The sequence below is a fragment of the Anopheles merus genome, chromosome 3L (genome assembly GCF_017562075.2).
Source record: "Anopheles merus strain MAF chromosome 3L, AmerM5.1, whole genome shotgun sequence".
NCBI classification, from domain to species: domain Eukaryota; kingdom Metazoa; phylum Arthropoda; class Insecta; order Diptera; family Culicidae; genus Anopheles; species Anopheles merus.
The window spans coordinates 5,616,708-5,638,334 of NC_054085.1; the positions used below are offsets into that span (position 1 = coordinate 5,616,708).

The following is a 21,627-nucleotide window of genomic DNA, read 5'->3' on the forward strand; positions in this document are numbered from 1 at the left end:
AAAACAATATCAAATACCGTTATGAATCAAATTACGCACAGCTTCAAATTCCGGACATTCATGCTGTTTTTTATTTAATTTCTTTATATTTTAACCAGGATCATACCACTTTTTAATTGCCATGATGTACTAGAATCAATTAAAAATTCAACTGACCCCTACCTTGATGCCACAGTGCATAATTATTTTCGCGTCCACGTGCGAGTTAATTATCAACACGAAAACAACAGCTTTTTATCATGTTGTGCTTTGAATTTCATTAAAACACGTATTTAATTCTGTCTGGAAAACAAAGCAACATTTTATCTTGTTTTTAATACCGGACAACCGAAGTAAATTGTAGTCTATTGTATAAAATATATTTTTAAACATAAAACAAGTGTGGTAATAACAAAAAACAACGATATTTGAAGATGTATGTGACAAATACATTAATAGCCGTACGGGAAAGACAAATTATTGTCTATTCACAGATCTTAACTTCAGACGCGTAACAGATCTTAGGTTCTATTAATCTACGAGTACAAGAGAAAAAGAGCACCGAAACTCCGTTGTATTAAAGACCGCCGTTCTCTCGACCTAGGAAAACACCGACACCCAGATTCAAGTGTCCAAACCTTAAAACAAGTAAAAAACTAAAAAGGTGTAGTTTGTGTGTAAATTTGGCGGTCTAGTGATACAGTCGTCAACTCGTACGACTTAACAACATGCCCGTCATGGGTTCAAGTCCCAAATAGACCGTTCCCCCATACGTAGGACTGACTATCCTGCTATGGTAACAATAAGTCACTGAAAGCCAAGCCCACTTCACCAGTGGGTACAGGCAGCAGGCCTTGACCGACAGCGGTTGTTGTGCCAAAGAAGAAGAGAAGTGTGTAATTTTGAAGATTATAAAAGGAATGTTGAGGCTGTCCGGGATATTAAGCAAATCGTTCGTAATTTAAAACATGAGCTCGAAACTGTCTGGAATATGAATCAAAATATCATTGCAGTTTTATGATATTTTGCAATATTTCGAGTTGTACATACAGATGATTGACCGATTAAAATTGAATTAGTAGGAAAATATTAAATGCTAAAAATGTCCTAATTGTCCGTAATTCAAAGCAGTACGGTAAAACTAAAATAAATTTGATAAAAAATTTACCAAAGAAGAAAGAAAACTCTTTTACCTTGCTGATATACTTCGTCAAGGATGCAGTGCCCACTCAATGCAATATACTCCGGGTCAATTAATGTACGCTCCGAACACCAACTCACAATGCTTCGCGTATTCTCACTAGTACATTTTGTGCCAGCGGCTAAGGCATGGCAAGTTTTCCCCGTTTGGCATTGTTGCAACCACTTCAAACCACCATCTGGCAAACAGAATGCGGAATACCTCCACTCACAGCGCCAAACAACGCTCACAAGAACAATAAACTGGTCAACAAAACAATCAACAAACTCTCTCACACGTACACACGCTGCCACACACACACACACTACACAACGCTGGGTATTCGATATGGCACGAACGATTGAATGCCAAGCCAAGTTGCACAATTTTGCACAATTTCTATTTATTTTCCAATTGCTCCGTTCTCCGTTTGGCCGAGAAAACCGGATACAGAAATCAATATTTTGCACATTTCACATTTCATTTCCAATTGCCAAAGGCTTGATGTCTCATCCATCCATCCATTGCTTCTACTCAGTAACGCAGCTCTTCTAATCAATAGTATTCAACCACTAACGGAAATATACATATCTTGTTACACTATTTCGCTTGCATGGACGTTTTATCATATGCTGGGATTACGATACGCCTTAGATTATCTAGTAACTAAAGTAACTACTTGGGAGGAACCCAAGGCATTTTCTGCCACTTGTTTGTGTTTGTCGAACTTTTTCGGTTTGCTCACATTATGTTAAGTTTCATCGTCATTCCACACACGTTCTACGTACTATGAGTAACATAAGAGGTAATTGGCGTGATCAAATCATGTTAACTTGTAAGCCGTTTCCTATTTTTCCAAAACTCATGCAAACACGTTGATTTGTTGATTTAAATAGTCGATGTTATCCATGTATTCACTCTAAAGAACTAAATCTATTCGTTCTTAAGCGATCTTTTAAACTGTTAAGTTCAAAAGGCATACAGTAAAAAACGTTAAAAAGATTATCTGATAACTATTGTTGCCCTGTCCAGACGACGCTGAACTGATACTGTTTGAATCCAGCAGACAGTCAGTTGACCAAATTCCCTCAAAACACATCCTGTTGACATGTTCATTTAGCATCAACAACAACAAGGAAGGGACCGTATAATCATGCTGGAAAGGTTAATCTTCCGAATATACTTGTTCAATACTTCGACCGTGCGAGTTAAATCGACCACATCTACCTGACGGACAGCAACCGAAATCAGATATCACACTGGCACTGACCTCCTTCAAGCACAGCTACAAACTTATTCCTCCCTAAGGATGCTGCTAGAAACGGCTTAAGAAAAAAAAATGTATACATCGTGTTTTTCTATTTTTTGGGAAAATTTATTCCCTCCCCAAAAATGTTTTTTCCTTATTTCCACAAAATCTATACAAGCTTTTCCATGCGTATGTTCACCCTGAAGCGTAGCTGTGTAGGATATTAAGATTCAGCATGGACCAAATCGAAACCTCTATTATATGATCCACACCAATCGCACACATACACTCACTCACGCACAGGGGATCTTTTTTGGTTTGAAGTACGGTGGCTTCTTTCCGCATGGAGCGTTCTGGAGGACTACTGGACCGTTGATTTGTTCTTCTCATCAGGCAAGAAGATACTGCTCGAAGAAAAGTGAACGGTAAACACCCTAAAGGACCATCTTCTTCCGATTTAGAAATGAGGATAAACCGAATGCGGATGAATCTTAAATAGAAATGTTTGAATCGTGTTATTTTTTTTTGGACCAAAATTCGACTGTATGCGGAATCTCCAACACTGAGAATGGTATCGCAAGACAGATGAAATATTGAAAGGTGCCTAAAGCGGACAACACATGTACACCCTTGCGAGGTGATTGATTGGACCGTTCTCCTCCTCCATCGGTAGTAGCACGGTATTATCCTAACATTTCGAACAAGATAACACATCGCTTCCAGTCAACTGGGACGACATCGTTTCGGAGTTTCGTGCACTATGGTCAAGCGTCTTTGAAAAAAATGACTTCAGCTAGCTTCCTTCAAACATCATTCTAGACGTGTTTTGATAAGTCCCAATAATACACTGCTATATCTAGTTCCTTCATATTCGGATCATTCGGGTCAAGGCGATCTGATGCAGACTTAATCATTACTGTTATGGTTTCACCACTGCCGAACACCGCTCAGCGCTATCAATGGTGTGCGTGTGACCAGAATGAATGAGGGCAAGTTTCGGAGCTGATTTCCTTTTTGCACCCTCCTATACATTCTTGATGTCAACGATTAATATTGGAATGTATAAGATACTCTCGTTGTTTAACAATTTACTAGAATCTATTTGCTATTCTCTGTTTTTTTTAAGAATTACTGGAACCAAAACAATACTAATATTAAAGATATTGTTCAGTCTCATTGTTATTTCTAATGAACCTTATTTCCATAGTCCAGTAATCTTGAATGTGTGATAAAAATAAATTTTAAAACATTCTGAATATTTTACTGCATTACAATTTAACTATGGCCTCAGAAACAATTATTCATATCATGAAGTGCAATAGTTCGTTTAGAGTTGCGCAAACATATGTTTCATATATTGTATGAATTGTGATGTTTGTGTAACTTTTATTATGTACATTATGGTATAAACTCCGAGCTTCTTACAAATGAACTACCACCTTGCCCTTTTGGTATTGTACATCATTGATCAAACAAATATAATTTTAGTTGAACTCGCTAAAATTCTGCCTTGGCCGGCGACGGTCAAAGAATATACTGAAACTATCGAAGGCATTATAAAAGGGTCCCTAGCATTGCAAGCCAATACAAAAATAATTCCATTATTTTAATATACACTATAAAAAAAACAATATCAAATACCGTTATGAATCAAATTACGCACAGCTTCAAATTCCGGACATTCATGCTGTTTTTTATTTAATTTCTTTATATTTTAACCAGGATCATACCACTTTTTAATTGCCATGATGTACTAGAATCAATTAAAAATTCAACTGACCCCTACCTTGATGCCACAGTGCATAATTATTTTCGCGTCCACGTGCGAGTTAATTATCAACACGAAAACAACAGCTTTTTATCATGTTGTGCTTTGAATTTCATTAAAACACGTATTTAATTCTGTCTGGAAAACAAAGCAACATTTTATCTTGTTTTTAATACCGGACAACCGAAGTAAATTGTAGTCTATTGTATAAAATATATTTTTAAACATAAAACAAGTGTGGTAATAACAAAAAACAACGATATTTGAAGATGTATGTGACAAATACATTAATAGCCGTACGGGAAAGACAAATTATTGTCTATTCACAGATCTTAACTTCAGACGCGTAACAGATCTTAGGTTCTATTAATCTACGAGTACAAGAGAAAAAGAGCACCGAAACTCCGTTGTATTAAAGACCGCCGTTCTCTCGACCTAGGAAAACACCGACACCCAGATTCAAGTGTCCAAACCTTAAAACAAGTAAAAAACTAAAAAGGTGTAGTTTGTGTGTAAATTTGGCGGTCTAGTGGTACAGTCGTCAACTCGTACGACTTAACAACATGCCCGTCATGGGTTCAAGTCCCAAATAGACCGTTCCCCCATACGTAGGACTGACTATCCTGCTATGGTAACAATAAGTCACTGAAAGCCAAGCCCACTTCACCAGTGGGTACAGGCAGCAGGCCTTGACCGACAGCGGTTGTTGTGCCAAAGAAGAAGAGAAGTGTGTAATTTTGAAGATTATAAAAGGAATGTTGAGGCTGTCCGGGATATTAAGCAAATCGTTCGTAATTTAAAACATGAGCTCGAAACTGTCTGGAATATGAATCAAAATATCATTGCAGTTTTATGATATTTTGCAATATTTCGAGTTGTACATACAGATGATTGACCGATTAAAATTGAATTAGTAGGAAAATATTAAATGCTAAAAATGTCCTAATTGTCCGTAATTCAAAGCAGTACGGTAAAACTAAAATAAAATTTGATAAAAAATTTACCAAAGAAGAAAGAAAACTCTTTTACCTTGCTGATATACTTCGTCAAGGATGCAGTGCCCACTCAATGCAATATACTCCGGGTCAATTAATGTACGCTCCGAACACCAACTCACAATGCTTCGCGTATTCTCACTAGTACATTTTGTGCCAGCGGCTAAGGCATGGCAAGTTTTCCCCGTTTGGCATTGTTGCAACCACTTCAAACCACCATCTGGCAAACAGAATGCGGAATACCTCCACTCACAGCGCCAAACAACGCTCACAAGAACAATAAACTGGTCAACAAAACAATCAACAAACTCTCTCACACGTACACACGCTGCCACACACACACACACTACACAACGCTGGGTATTCGATATGGCACGAACGATTGAATGCCAAGCCAAGTTGCACAATTTTGCACAATTTCTATTTATTTTCCAATTGCTCCGTTCTCCGTTTGGCCGAGAAAACCGGATACAGAAATCAATATTTTGCACATTTCACTGCCACACACTGGGGTACTTGGTTGGTACTTTATTTTCCATTCCGACCCATTTGTCGATGCCTACTCGATGGATGATGGTTTTATTTTCACACTGGGTTGTTTCTTGCCACCTAACACAAGGACGGAATAAACGGAATGAAGTTTTAAAATGTTGCAACATTATTTCAATCATTGAGGCGTTTCATAGCTTTCGGCACAATCGATCGATTTGAGGGGATGAAATGATCGACTTCACGCTCCCGCTGTGTGCATTAATCGATACTAATGTATGTTCTAGGATAAGTTTTTGCCAGTCACGTGGTCAATGGCATAATAAAAAAAAAGAAAATTATTAATCATAACAGCAAAAATGGACTTTTTGCTTGTTTTACGTCTCGAAACAATGCCAGCAAAATCAAAAGGAACATATAAAAAAAACTTCAACAAGCTTACACCACCCCACCGGGGAACTAATTGCGTGTAGCCTCTTCCGCTGACAGATTGCCGTGGGAACGATGATTAATACACGCCACGAGACTGATCCCGGGTAATGGAGGAGGAAGTGGGGGAGGGGTTGAATTTTCGTTGCACAACGACCTCACGATAGCTAACAGGGGACTATAAATAATTCAAAACCATTTACTCGCCATTCGGGGTGCTTTGGCGTGACCCAGCGCTGCGAAAACGTTGAACATCTCCACCGTGTTTCAACCTTTGAAGAATTCCGTTTTATACTACGAGATTTATAATCCCACACCGGGAACGTCCGGTTGACGGTATGTGTGTCCAGGTCTCTTCCCCGGTGACCAACGCGTCACAAACGACCCTAGGCTACCTTTAATTATTTTATCTTCCACGAAACAGTACCGCACATCGCGTTCTGCGGTAGCACCAGATGGAAAGAAATGCATTCGGTACGGGAGTAAATCCTCCCGTGTAACAAACAGTAAATGAAAGATGTGGCATACCTTGTTCACGAGTCGTCTGGCAAAAGCTCCCTCACAAAGCTTAGTAGCTGAGGGCTGCAATAATAGATTTCAAAACATCTTGTGGCCGAATTTACATTGCATTTACTGACAATCTCCCACCGATAGGCAACGTAACTGCATGAAACTTTGCAATCCCCCAGTGGCACCATCTTGCAATCTAAAATTGTACCAAGTGAAGGGCTTCCTTTTTGTTTGATTTTAATTATCGGACCATCGTCCTGGTAGCACGTCCAACTGATGGTCTCTAAAAAGCGGATATGCACTCTGCCGGTCCGACGGCTTGAACACATTTATATACATCAAGAATTGAATCAGGACATCCGCAAATCAACATCCGACATCAAACAACCTTCCCCGGAAAACACTTTCAGCAGGGTTTGTGGCGTTGTACTGTAACCATCAAGCATCATCAACACCATCACGCTGTGAGCTGTCCGTGGGAAATCGAAGCGCGGGAATAAGATTTGATTCTCTCGCCCCACACAAGAGAGCCAAACGAAGAAGCTACAGAGCAACACGGACAACGAAGGTAACCGTAGCAGTCTCAAATGGAGTGCATGTTGGGAATTAATTCTCCGCCACCATCGAGAAACGCAAAGACGTGAAGTCAAGTGATAAGAGATTACTTCAGAAATACTGCTAGGGAAACACAATCGTCGGTAGGCCTTTTCCCTGCAGCCCCAATCCGTCCCATCCGATTTGATGGCACTTGTGTCGCACGCAAACGGTGGTGCGATGAACGAGACACGGGATCAAGGGACACACACTTGAGCTTGGCTGACAAATTTTCCAAGCACGTTCTTGTGAGTGAAAGCCGTCACACATTTACACGCCTAGTCACGCTAGTCTTGCGGTTGGTAGTTGATCCTGCGTGATGTGCGTAATACACACGGTTACGAACAGTGCCGCACTGGAGAATGAAACGATGATTGATGTAAAGATTCGTGGTAGTTCGACGAAGTGGAGCAAAAGGGATAAATATGCTTATTTTTTCATAAAATAACGCACAGCCTCAACTACATTTCAACCCACCAAAGTCAGCCCAATGCTAATGGCATCCTACGTACTAGGCTTTAAGGAAAAAAACTCTCACTCTGAGATGGAAAATATCTCTAGACTGTCTACTTTTTAGGGTCTACCAAAATTGTGACCTTTCCTTCATATGGATACTTTTTATCTACCACTCGCAGCTGCTTCCGCGGAATGGTTCAATATGTTTCATACTTTCTCCGCTTTCACAACACAACGGAAAGTTGAGTGATCTGTATAAAAAATCGAACCTCACAGTTCAGTTTGCATTTTCCGTTTCCGGTACAAAAAAAACCTCAAAGACGCTTCTGTACCAAACACTTCGAGGATAGCTTTCTCCAAAAGGTGATGATGATGAAAATGGGATTAACTTTGGTATCTGCTTTTGCCCTCGCCTGAGCTGGGGAGTTTTCCCCCCTCTTTCCTCTTAAGCTGACCGAAACTCAAAGCCGGATTGTACACAATGAATAAGAAACACCGAGCCCTGCTCTACTGCCTGAGCTGTCCACAGTTTTGCCGCCAGAAGTGTGTGTGTGTGTGTGAGGCTTGTGCTAAAGGGCCAAACAAACTTATGACATAAAAAGGAAACACGGTCGCTAACAGAAAACTGTAACCGTCAGCTGGTGACGTAAGGCTAAGGCGAAGAAGAAAAAACACACACCCAACTCCAACCAACTCCATAACACATCCACAAAAAGGCATTAAACCTTTGCGTGAAATAGTTCTTTCTGCTACACATTGTTTAATATCCCGCAGACGCCACCATCCCGTCCTGGATGTTTTGCAACTGTTTTATCGTTTTGTTGTTATTTTTTGTTGTGTGTGTTATATTCCTTCGCAAGTAGGACTTCTCTTTAACAGCTTCCACACTGTGACGAACGGGTTGCCTGTCGAGTTGAACTGTGAGATTTTTATCGCATCTGTTTGCTACAAACAGAGATCGTTGTTGCCACGTGCACATTTTCTTCTACTGGTCGGTTATAATGTTGGCTTTCCTCTATCATATTTGTGAAGTTTCTTTTTTTTTCTTTATCAAAAAAACACACACACGTATTCATCAAAATATTACACATAAACTGGAGAACGGAAACAGTCTCACATGTGTGTGGCCCATTCACATCCGCCAGCAAATTACCGTCATATTCTTCGCTTTTTGTTGGTGTTGTTCTATACTTCGTGTGTGAACAACGGAAGTGCGTCGTCACCTAAATCCTGTTAAAGACACTGTGCACGATGACCGCAACTGTTGGGCAAAGTAAGAAGACAGCATGGCTCGTTTTCTTTGCTCCTGTGCCATCACAGTTATAACTTGTGTGCGACGTAACATTTGCTTCGGATTGATGGTTTTCTTTTCTTTTTTTTTGATTTTTTTTTTGGTTTGCGAAGGTCACCAAACGAAACCGAAACACGTTCACAAACGATCCACCGCAGATAACGCACAGGACACAACGGCGACGGAAAAGCCTCATTTCCGCTTCCGTGAGCACCCTCCGGTGCTGCTGTTTTGTTTTAGAGCGACGGATTAACCTTTGCACACATACAGGTATTTATTTTTTTGTTTCTTCTATATTATTTTGCTTTGTTCTATTCCGATCTGATTTCGTTTTGTTTCTGCTTACTTAGCAGCAAGAGCAAAAAGTAACGACGCATTCAAGAAAACAATTTAACTTTTTTGTTTACAAAAGTTTTCTCCGAGCTAGATAATTCTAAGAATGCCACAGTTGTTTGTTAAGCTTTTTACAGTGTTTTTTTTTCTTCTTCTTCTGTTTGGCCGTTTCTTCTCTGATATACAACAACAAACACTGCATTACCAACTCAAGCAGCTCGTTTTGACAAAAGGCGTTTCACAAACAAACAAAAGCTCCACATTTTGCAAGTAAACAACTAAAAACACGCATGTCATTTTCTATTAATATTGCACGCACACACAACACGACAAACTTTCATCTCAGCACCGGCTTTACGACCGCAGGTTTCGACGAAATCCTTCTACTCCCCATTACATTCGATGATAATTTGCCGTTTTGCGAAAGAAAATAATCCTACGTCATGGGCGCACGTGGAGCAACTCTCCACAAAACCGACTCGCCCACGGAGTGGACACCCGTTTTAGGTGCGGTTTTTGGCAACCTTCACGAACACACTTTCCAATGCTCCGATTGTTTTGCGAAAATCCTTTAGTTGATCGAAAACTCATATCTAATCGTCAATTGATTAGAAGACTTAACATATTTATTAGACGTTATCACACATTTGTAATCGCTTACTCACAGCTTCGAAACACTCCGATTCACTGGGAAAAGGCGATTTATTTTACGCTCTTAAAACATGCACGCAACGCGATACGCAAACGAACGGCACTACCGTGGGTCGAGCCTTCCTACTGAACGGACACGCACACACCACGAACGGGTACGAACTTCTAACTACCCATCGGGAGCCGCAACCGATCCATTAAAACCGTCGTGTCCTTTTGCTTCTACTCGCTCTCTGTCTCTCGGTTTGTCCCACGCCAGACAAAGCCGAGGCTCCGTGTCCCTGGTAAAGGTTCTCTCCAAAAAAACCGAACCAAAAATCTCTCCCGCAGCCCAGAATTGTGTGAGCTTTTTAATAGCCGAACCTACGAATATGAAAGCTTTTGCTCGAGTCGTGTCAGCATCACTAGAAACGCGAGTAACGATTCAGCTGAGCAAAGCTTAATAGGGGAAAATGGACATCAACCGATATGGCAAGCTACTGGGGGAAAATTCTAGTACTTCGCCGGGTTTTTGCCTGACGTCAAAAAAGATTCCAATGAGAGAGTTCCCCTTTTCATGGGTTGTGAGAAATGAGCAAAGAGAGAAGTACCTAGGTTACACTCACTGGTCCAAGGGGCCACTTGCTCTGCTATAACCTTTGATTGTATTTGCCAATAACAATCCTTGACACATCTTAAGAACCCATTGATTTACTTCGCTTGATACAACTCCTAAAGCACTGTATAATTGTAGCTTGAAATGTACTAATAGAATCAGCCTTTAAACGCACACAACATCTTCAAACAAAACCAACATTACACTTATTTTGATACAATTTTTTCACGCATCACTGCGCCTGTGAAAGTACACGCACCCTATCTCATCGACGTTCCGTACACACATGCAGCCCGTCCAGCATCACTGGAATCTAGTGCCGATTCTCTCTCAATTTCATCTCGGCTGGTTCTATCTCCTTTAGTGTAACGCTCTCTACTTTATCCCGTTGCCCAGCCATGTTATACTGTTGTTTTGATTGGGAAGCAACAATATAACAGTTTGAAAATGTGTTTTTGCCATCTTACATTATTCGTTAGACGCGAATTGTTTGTTTTCTGTGTCTTTTGCGAAAATCTAAAATATATCATGGAATTGTTTGAAACAAATCCTTTTTTGCCATTTCACCATGTATCAACTTCTTATGAAATAATGTAACAAGTTAATGCTTCATTTTTTTTATTATGCTTTTTTCTATTAAACATTTATCTGAACGTCATTATTGTTTGAATTCCTTAGCATACAATTGCTGGCAAATTCCACGTCACAAAAATGCAGTTTATATAAGCGGCAGATACATTTTACCCAATATTGCTAATACTTTCTGTCCCTTACTGTTGTTTACATGTAGTTCGAAATTATAAAGGGTTTTAAAGGATGCACAATCAAGCAGAAATAAAAAGTTATCGGATAATATTGTCCATTTTTTATCCCATTTTGATTATTTTATTTTATGTTGAAAGTCCTCAACACATTCACTTTTCTCACTTTTTTAATCAGTATTTAAGTATTGCTTGTATCTAACCGTATAAGTGTGGACCCTTTTGGTCACTAGAAGAGGCAACATGCTGCTGTATTTGGAAGTATGTATGTGTTACAGTGTAGAATCAATTATTTATTATTATGATATTGTTATATCATTATATTATTTATTATGATGGTATATATAATGAAATATGTGATATGTTGGTTAGATTACTACTTTTATGCCTTTTTTCATGCTTTATGTAATCTTTTTCTATTACATACATGATGAGTGTGATACATTTCTTCATAAAGCAGTAAATAAAGGCTTTCTTCTTGCTCACCCATAGTTAATTGAAGGTTAGGCTTTCCATTTCCAACTTATAGGCTTTGTTAATATAGGCTTTTGAAACTCATTCATGTAGCTAGATAGGCAGTCGTTATTACGGGGTGACGATGCATTTTAGGCTTGAACCCATGACGGGCATGAGATTGAGTCGTATAAGTTGACGACTGCTCCACGGGACCACCCCAGTATGTGCTGTTATTATTTGAAGACCAGTTTTTGCTAGCTAGAAAAACTGTTTTATTAATATCCTAATTATATGCCCTGTAAATCGAAATTTTATAGGCAAATGTATGCTTCTCATTTGCGTTTCAAGATTTCGTGTAAAATATTCCTGAATGTTTTATTTCTTATTTCTTCTTCAAATATATTATTCATTTTTGTTAAAAAAAAAGTGCTAATGTAAAATAAAACATTTTGATACAGTTTCCTATCTTGATTGTCTACCTAAAGACTAACAAAATAATTTGTCTAAATTAATAAAAATCTTTATGTAGCACTTAAAGTACATAAGACAAGAATTAGAAGAAAGCAGCGATAAGGAAAGATAAATGATTAGCAGAAAAGTAGAATGAAGAAAGGTGTTGACAAACTATATTTTTTTCAACCCAAAACGAAAGCCTCTGTCTCTCATTTCAGTATACAATTGTATAGTAAGAGCACTGTCATGTCGTTTAATCTTTCGTTATAGAGTTAATTCACAACAAACGGAAACTCTAGATGATCAGTTGGTTTTACACTAACATGTAAGCGGAAATGATTTGGCAAAAGTCTTCTACGAACATGATTTTCCAACGTTATATGCAGAGATGTTTGACCGTTCTTAGAATCATTAGAGCCTGGCCCGTGCATGTGGATTATTCTGGCAAAAGTTTCTTAAAATTTCACGAAACAAAACGCAGCATATGCAAATGGCGGAAATGGTGGTGCTTATGCGACGGAAATGAAATATTCTAAATTGCTTACAGTTGCTTCCTTTCTGTTTTTCGATTTCGCATTCGTTTAGCTTCGTTATTTTGGTCGATACATGGAACGGCTGGCTGGAGGAAAATTTACAAGGAAATCCAAATTAAGTCACCTCAGTCGCGAACTTTAAACAACGCCAACCGGCAACGTTTGCCGCATATTCACCAATTCACGCGCTTGTTGCAATCGGGTGCAGGTTGCGAACCAACATCACCACTTCGGCAAACAGTGTACTCAAAGCGTCCGTTAGCTGCTGTGCACCGTCGAAGGTGTAAAATGGGTATGGTCTAAAGGGTGCAGCAACCGGTGAACACGAAAATATCGGAAATTATGTAACCAACCAGCACACACACAATGTTTGAGGCCGAATGTTTATTTATGAATCCTCGCCAACATGAATATGCATCGGAGCGGTTCACATGTACTCTGCTCCCCCAGAAGGGAATAACACGCGTGAAACAAGGAATCCGGGAAAACGAATCTCGCCCATCCCCCTACGTTCCAATCGAACGCTGACCAAAAACGAATCCATGTTCAGCGGCCGTCTACTAATGTTTTGTTTGCATTCGATTCGCGGTATTGTTGTGCGATGGAATTCCATTCCATGCTCTCGCCGCCCCCTTTTAAGCCCTTTATTACTGCCACAGTCGGCAGTAGTGCTGGCAAATCGACTGGCAAGTATTGGAAATCTTTACAACAAGAAGAGAAAGAGAGAGAGTATGAGGAAAAGAGAGAAGTACCGGGCAAAGTAATCGAAAAGGAAAAACCACGTAAAATGAAACGGAAGCATTGCGATCTGTATGCACGCTCGCTACAAATCACTTCATTAGTATTGTGAATACTTCCGAGTCTCGAGCCATGATGCTTGAGTAGATGTGTTGCTCTACTTTGCCAATTACGGTATGTGCGTGTGTCTGTTTGAGGAGGTGGGCGGTGGGTCAAGAGTTCAGTTTCAATTCCTACCATTTGGATCAGGAAACGCTACTGAACCGCTGAGTTTGTAGTTATTTTTAAACCTTTCAATCTTAATTATTGGTATTTTAGTGGAACTGGAATTGTTAGAATTACCAAGGGCTGAAGGTGATTATTGATAAGAACGTACTCTATGAATATGGAGAAGCAAATTCACTGTATTGATTATTTTAAACGAGATGCAATCTACCGATCTATCCATTATAATTCAATACATTTGAATGTGGCTACTCGTTGATCATACTAAACCTATTATAAAAACGTTAATCTTTTATTTACTGAGTATGCTAATACGCACGTTCATAAACAGGAACTGTGTATTTTAAGTGGGTCGCGTTTACAACAGGTAATGTGTAATGTCTGAACCTGGCGATAAAGCTGTAAAAACGTTAGCCTCAATCATTTAGAATGATTTGGATTGATCTGCACACGTTCTAAAGTTCCTACGCATACGGTGCGGAGCTGTATGGAGAAGGTAAAAGGTGGACTCCACACCGTAATACATGCAACAAAACATGTGCCATTAGTTCCAATGGCATGAAATTGTATTCGATCAATTGTGAACTTCATTTAAAACAATAATTAATATTAACCAATATTAAACATGAACCAATTTATCAACGTCATGTCAAATTTCTTTAACCTAAACTGTAAACCACGGACAATAAATATTAGCCTTTACTTTAAAAATACATTCCAATAATTTTAAGATTATTATCAAAAACGATTTTTATATGAAAAATTAAATAACATCAATCGCAAGCATTGAACGAAGCATTACGTTTATGATGTTTGAAATATTTGGCAGGAATACTGTTAAAACTGTTTCCATAAAATGACGAAGTTTAGACTATTCACCAGTCAACATTATTTTATTATCAGATTACTGTTAATTTGAGATAACTCTTTTAAAATAACAATGCCTGAATTTCCATTTCTGAACTGTTATATGGAATTATTTTCGAATGCATACATGCTCCTACCACCATGAACATACATCAACACCTCATTAAAAACGTGTAAAAACGCCTTGAATTAATATATAAGATCATTAGTTCTACATGCCATGGCGACACATTCCTATTTAAGCATCCCATACACATACATATCGTTGCGGGATTTCCAACAGATAACACAGCATGCCATTTTGCTTTAAGCGGGCTATAACCAGTTCCACGAATACGTACACCACTCACATCCTATCTGGATGCAGTTCTCCGATGACAAGAACGCAAGATACTCCGTCATTCACACATTATGCACAATAAATGCACCGCTTCAATGCACTGCTATATCCACAAATGGTATGGAAAAGTAAACACTTCCTTTGCACGACAAAAGGAACGAGGATCGTCATTACAGGGTTTCGAATCATATAAGGGAATAGTTCAATCAGTTAGGGGAATGTTGCAAATCGGTAGGGGAATATTGCATGCAAGCTGTGGATGTTTGCAATCACTTAGGGGAATGTTGCAATCGATTAGGGGATTTTGCAAGCGTACTGTGGAGCTGTCATCAGACGGTGGGTGCCGGTGTAAAAAGCTTCGAATTGATACCGATGATGTTTTTTTAAAACATCATTTGGAGTTGTTTTCGTGTGGGATTCTGATGTACACATGATAAACTAAAGAAATCCTGCTGCGGAGCCATAATTAAACATGATAAGTTAGTAAGATTGACGAAAACATTTTGAGGTATTTACAGCGGCACCCACAGTCTGATGACAGCTCCACAGTACGCTTGCAAAATTCCCCTAATCGATTGCAACACTCCCCTAGTGATTGCAAACATCCACAGCTTGCTTGCAATATTCCCCTACCGATTTGCAACATTCCCCTAACTGATTGAACTATTCCCTTATATGATTCGAAACCCTGTATCAGTGTCACTCTTCCCACTCTTAAATAAGAAGGCACCCAGCGGTGTATGCGTTTGGGGGATGAAGTGGCTCACGAAGCTCTAAGTATACAGATGCGCGTGAAAGGATATAGATTACTGCGGTACTTGTGAGTGGAGCAATTTTCCATCCCAGCGGGGAAGTAAAAACGAAGCACGACTCACTGAATGTAATGTTGATTTGATGGAGAATGGTTTGCAAATTGTACTACTTGCTGCACAAAGCAAATCATGACTGCGTACAACGCCAGACACTTGAATCTCAGGGCTTTCAGGGGCTAAATTGGGGAGGCACAGTTTAAGAGCTTTTTTTAAACCCGCTCAAGTTAATCATAGCTCAATTACTAGCCCACTTGTTGGTAGAATGTTAGAAATGTGTTCTCAATTCACGACACTTCTGGTTACTTACGCTGCATTTCTAATATTTGTTATTTGTTATTGTAACATGGATATTGCAGAGCTGATGGAAGAGCTGGTGATACTATTGTTCCGGTTTTTTTTTTTTTTTTTGTTAAATTAACTTCCTCGATGTCTAACCAAAAATAGCTTCAAATTTTGTCTATCACTGATATATTTGAAAAATAAAATCTTTGAATGAATTTGTTAGGCAGCGGATCATATGTGCAAAAATAGACGAGGTAAATTTTTCCTCTTGTAATTCATGCAAGTCTTATAAGTAACAACTTTTAAATTATAAAATTGTTAAAAACTGTTAAAGGTTCTAAAACCTGTTTTATTATTTTGTTTATTATTCAACAATAACAACCTTGGTGTTAATTTCACGATCGAAATTTCACGGATTCTTTAATGGAACACCGAAATACAAAAAAAAAATAAAATACAATGCGTTTATCTCACTGTAGCCTTAATTCAGCTTATTATTTTTTTCATTTTTATTTAATTGCATACGCGCACATTAAAAAAGATTCCGTGTTGCTGGCGCTCTTTTCGATCGCTACTGGCTGCAACTCTCTCATCGTCGTCTCGGATTTGGTTTACGAGACTTGTAACGAAGCTGAGGCTAATTCATCGTTGTTAAATGGCGGCTAATCTGCGCTGTCAAAGCTGCTTTGGTAACACTTGGGCACAATGTTTAAAAACAGACAAAAGAAATTAAATAACATAAAAAAACATATTTTTTTAGTAAAAATGGTCCAAAAAGGTCGTATAGGTTGGCAATAATCCAGCTCAGAACAAAACTATTCATTTTTCAGTCTCATGTCCGTCCCTACAGAATAAAAAAACACAACACTTATTTTCGAAAAGTTCTAAAAAAAATAAAATAACTTTTAACCGCTACATCTTTACATCGTCGTCCTTAACTCTCCTGCAAAATTTTTGTATAGGATGCAATGTTCATAGCTTGGAGTGAAATGGTCATACATCAAAGCATTAAACAAAACAATTGGGCAAAATAGACATCAATACTAAAGAGTTCATATATTTGTTTATTTGTTTATTTTAGTTAAATTATAGCGATTTGCAAAATTTTGATTCGCGAATGATTCTTTTTCAGTTCTGTGTTTTATGAAAATCATAGATAAATGTCATTGTAGAAATTTGACTCAAATATTGACGGCTTCTTTAACTTGTGATAAATAAAAAAAACTCGCGTTTATCTCGCAGCTTGCCTAAATCCGGCAAAATATTTATTTAGCCACACGCGCGTTAAAAAAACTCCGTGCATTTTCTCCGGTTTATTAATCGCTACTGGTTATTTTCTCTCGGAGTGCCACTAAAAGTACGGTTCTATTCGCTCGAGCGGCTAGAACGTGGTTGAACGTGGAGTGGCCTATTTCGGCTGTCACAACTGCTTTGGCAACAGTCATATATCTCGATGCACATGATGATAATGAGTTCTACATATTACCCCAAGCCAAGGTTGACAGGAACGGAAGCATCTTATAAAAAATATCACTCTAATGGTAGATGTAAAGAAATAAAATGTTTGCACCGAGTCAAAAAAAATCCCAAGACAGTAGCATAATTCATACAAAGTGAAATGTGTATCCTGTCTCGATTCTTGGGCCGGATCGTACGACATCATGCCCGTCATGAGTTCAAGCCCCAAATGGACCGTGCCACCTTATGTAGGACTGACTATTCTGCTATGGGAGGATCAATAAGTCACTGAAAGCCACTCCCACAAGTAGAGTGGTACAGGCAGGCCTTGACAGACAACGGTTGTTCAGCCAAAAGAAGAAGAAGAAGTAGAAAATGTGTATCCATCCAAAGAGTGCTATGGTTTTTCTAAGCATCCTTTGCTTATGCTGTCAAGAAGCAACTTATACCACATGGTCAGTGCGTATGGTGAGTTTCACTGGTACCAACATGATTCCATGGCACTATTTTCTGAGGCAGAAGAACCTAATGTATGTGGCCATGCCCTATTAAATCCTTAATTTTTGTCTATTTTTTAAACTATTTTTAAAACAGTCATTAAAGATTCCTTTTGTTATGGCTCATTGTTTGAGCAATCTTTTAATTGTATAACTTTTTGATTTACGAAGAAATCAGGGGCATAATAGGAATATAGAATATGGTGTAGCCCTATATTTAATGCGTTTCGAATAGAAGAAGTTGTTTTTGATATGTATTTTTACAAACAATTTAAATAGCCGTATGATCGTTTGACTCCGAGTTCCTATGCTTATCTCTGTTCAACAAAGATTTCCGATTGTATAGTTAGGTCCTACTATTCTTCGCAAGGTTAATTGAGGAATGTAACTAGGCAGCAGGATTCGGTAGTTTGAGATGCACGCATGCATCCAACAAGAAGTGTTTGTTTGACTTTGACCGCCAGTTCAGACGCAGGGGATTACAGCGAGCTCTAGACCAGGTAAAGTAAAACTTGTCGGAAATACGGTGTCTACATGCATGGGAAACTGCAGCCAGGGATCGAGCATGCTGAAAAATTATTGTTAACTGAGTCATTAACACTTCAACATGCTCTATTTCTAACACCTCCAATCTAATGTTTCTATCGTAGAAGTAGGATCGAATCTATATGAGCAAGTTTAGTTTAGTAAAGTCTCGTTTAATGATCAGATAACAGCGAACGTAGATTAGAACAACTAAAGCGAAATAAAACGAAGGCATTTTGTTACGCAATAATAAAAACAAAAAATAAAAACTACGTTCTCATAAAGGCCTAATTTGTGCTAAGGAAATGTTAGTGGAGGGAAATAAATGATTATTATATTCAATATTGTTTGTAGCTTTAGAGTAAATAGTAGAGGAATACATTACTCACCATTTTAATAAGTTCTGTATTAATATTTTGCCAATAAAAATCACACTGAAGAATATAGTTTATATTTACTTCAAAAAGTATGAAAAAGTTAAGAGAGAGAGTTAAGTATCAAAATACGTAGGTTCACATATAAACTGAATTGTTCAATTGAGCGATCGACCCCGGGAGGCTGCCTTAGCAATAAGAGTTTTATAAAACTTTTATTAAATTTGAAACACACGAATGTTTGATTGGTACCATTCTTACTTTACAGTGTAATTACTGCTGGGCTCGATCAATTCTGTCGATAGATTTTTTTGTGCAGTTCCCAAAGCTCGGGAATGCTTAAGCAAATCCCCTCAGGACTGATTGAGTCGTACGTTCGAAGGTATCCTTTCTCACATCGCTCACAGGACAATCCACCGTAGCCTGGATGACAGTCACATTCCTCCACAGTAGTCACTGTGCCCAATCCTTCATCATACGATGAAGCCATATCAATGGAAAGTATATTTTCCTCGCTACGCGTCCGGTACCTTCCACGGATGTAAACCGAGTGGATGTTGCTTAGTGTAGACATAAAGATGAACTTAGTCAACTCATCTTCTGGTTCTCGATCACTAAGCTCATCAATCGCTGGCAAAAGTTTCCAGTTCGACTCCTTCAGAAGCACCTGCACTTGTCGCTGATCGTGTGATGTTGGCAGAAAATATCCAACCGCTCGATGCATGTTTCGCTTGTCGACCATGACCACACACGGTTTGCTGCGATCAGTATAGCATTCTTCAGTAACAGGAAAACGCATATAGCCTCCGTAAGCTGTGATCAGGTTACCAAGCAAAACTGATAACGGAATACGGAGATATTTGGCACCGGTTGATTCGTCGCCCAGCCTTTCTGCAGTCATGTTTGATAGATCGTATGTTTTCTACATGATAAAAAGTAAATGAAATCAGGAGCTCTGTAAATAACCATAACATAACTTGACATTTTTTATGCAGCCTTACTCTCATTCGGTACAGATCAAGGGCCATCCGACAACGCCCGGTCACTCCTGAACAGAAACAATCGTTCTCTACACGATTTTTTCGTTCAAAAAATGGTGATGGCACATGTTGTACCTTTGCTATGCGTTCCTCCGGTATAGCCCGTTCAACAGCTCTCGTCACTTGCACATTAGCGGAAAATATCAAACGCGCCTGGCTATGCCGACTACCATCTCCACCCCATAGATCATATCGTCCAGCATCTTCAGGATTTACCGAGGGGCAAACCAGCTCACCATAGCTGGGAATGCAACGCGACTTTGAAACCGGCCGACCATTGAAGTACCATACTGGATTGCACAAGGGTCGATGTCCGTAGTCATGCACTTTGAGTTTGAGCTTTTTCCCCTCCGCTATCACCACATCAAACGTTGGAGTTGTTTCGTATTCCAACGAGACATCTTGGGAATCTGAAGAGAACAAAACACTATTACTTCGCAATAATATTTGAATCAAGTAACATTAAATCTCTTGCCATTGCAATTTACTATGATACACAATGGGAAAAGGAGTCCCACAACAGCCAAAAGTTTCACACAATCATTCCACATAGTAGAGCTGAATCTGCTACTGCACTATTCTGTGTATAATGACTTACTGATCATATCGACAAAACGCTACAGATTACAAGCTGCATGTACAGTTGTAGATGCAGTAGCCATATGTAACCGCCCTTACAAAGTAACAACAAGCTGATAAGGATGTGTTTCGCGTTTCTGGTTGATTGCACTTGGTTGAGAGTTGAGTTAATTTGTTGCGATACTTGTAAATAAATGATTCACTGACTTATCGCGTCATTAAATTTCATTCATATTATAGAGCAAAATAGCAGTATTTCAAGTGACGGTTTTCATGTTTTAAAATAGACCACGGTAATGTGTTACACGATCTTTGACAGTAATGATCTTTACCTCCAAGGAAACACTTGTTTTCAAATATGTGAATAAGTTAGAATTAGTTTACAGGAACAACTGCGAGAGCTTTTGTCAACATACTTTCGAAGTAAGTAGTAAGAGTAGCGTTAGAGTAGATCGTAGTATAGTTAAAATAAAACGTGTTTTTAATGGCTAATTTTGTTTCTTTGTTCTCTTTACGTCGTTCTTCTTAAGTTTATTTCTAAGCTAATGCTCATTTGCGCAACTCGTACTATCATAGTAAAAATGTTTAATTTTTAATGTTTATTGGGTACTGTGAAGAGCCTGGTTAGCCCACTCGGATCTACTATTAAACAAATACTGCATAACAACACAAGAAGCACAAGTCGTTAGTTAGTATTAGGGATACGGGTAGTTGATTCCACCGCTGTGGTTGCGGGCTCATAAAGATAACCAACCGAGTTCAGCATACTGGACATGCAGATCATGGGGTCACGGGCGTCAAACGAAGTCTGAGGAGCAGCAATAGCCAGAATTGAATAGAGACGAAGTGTCCTGGCTGGCACGTACAGCTAAACCCACAAGAGACGACACCTTGTCTCATAATCGAGACCGCGAGCCATCCCTTAGTTTTTTTTTTTATCTATTGCTGCAAATTAATGCACTATTATTGTCATATGCATCTGCTATAATTACTCTCAATTACAAGTTTTTTTTCTTGGGCCTCGTATCGACTATCAATCAGTAAAACCTGTTCAGTCTTCGTACTTCAACAGATAATCAACTTCACACACCAAGCCACAGAAGTTTAATTTCGCGCTGTGCTGACACAATTCATTAACATTAAAATAAGTCCGTTATTTTGCCTCAGT

The 21,627-nt window shown here is 38.9% G+C and overlaps 2 protein-coding genes across 7 annotated transcripts in view; both read right to left on the reverse strand.

The window, feature by feature from the left end:
- Positions 1 to 10,103, reverse strand: part of LOC121600617 (hemicentin-2-like) — a 220,148-nt gene extending 210,045 nt beyond the window's left edge. For 5 of the 6 annotated variants that reach the window (XM_041929366.1, XM_041929369.1, XM_041929367.1 and 2 more), the window contains exon 1: positions 1,173 to 1,631. The gene's annotated coding sequence lies outside the window, so the exon portion shown is untranslated. Of the gene's footprint in view, positions 1 to 1,172; positions 1,632 to 9,938 lie in introns of those variants that run through there. The other variant, XM_041929370.1, reaches the window with a different exon arrangement.
- An 8,805-nt stretch (positions 10,104 to 18,908) lies between these two features.
- LOC121599746 lies at positions 18,909 to 20,457 on the reverse strand. The gene is made up of 3 exons (XM_041927796.1): positions 20,356 to 20,457; positions 19,842 to 20,290; positions 18,909 to 19,762 (listed from the first exon to the last, which is right to left on the reverse strand). The coding sequence occupies exons 1-3, from the start codon at positions 20,429 to 20,431 to the stop codon at positions 19,130 to 19,132; spliced, it is 1,158 nt and encodes a 385-aa protein (XP_041783730.1). The 5' UTR covers positions 20,432 to 20,457; the 3' UTR covers positions 18,909 to 19,129.
- Positions 20,458 to 21,627: the final 1,170 nt, after the last annotated feature.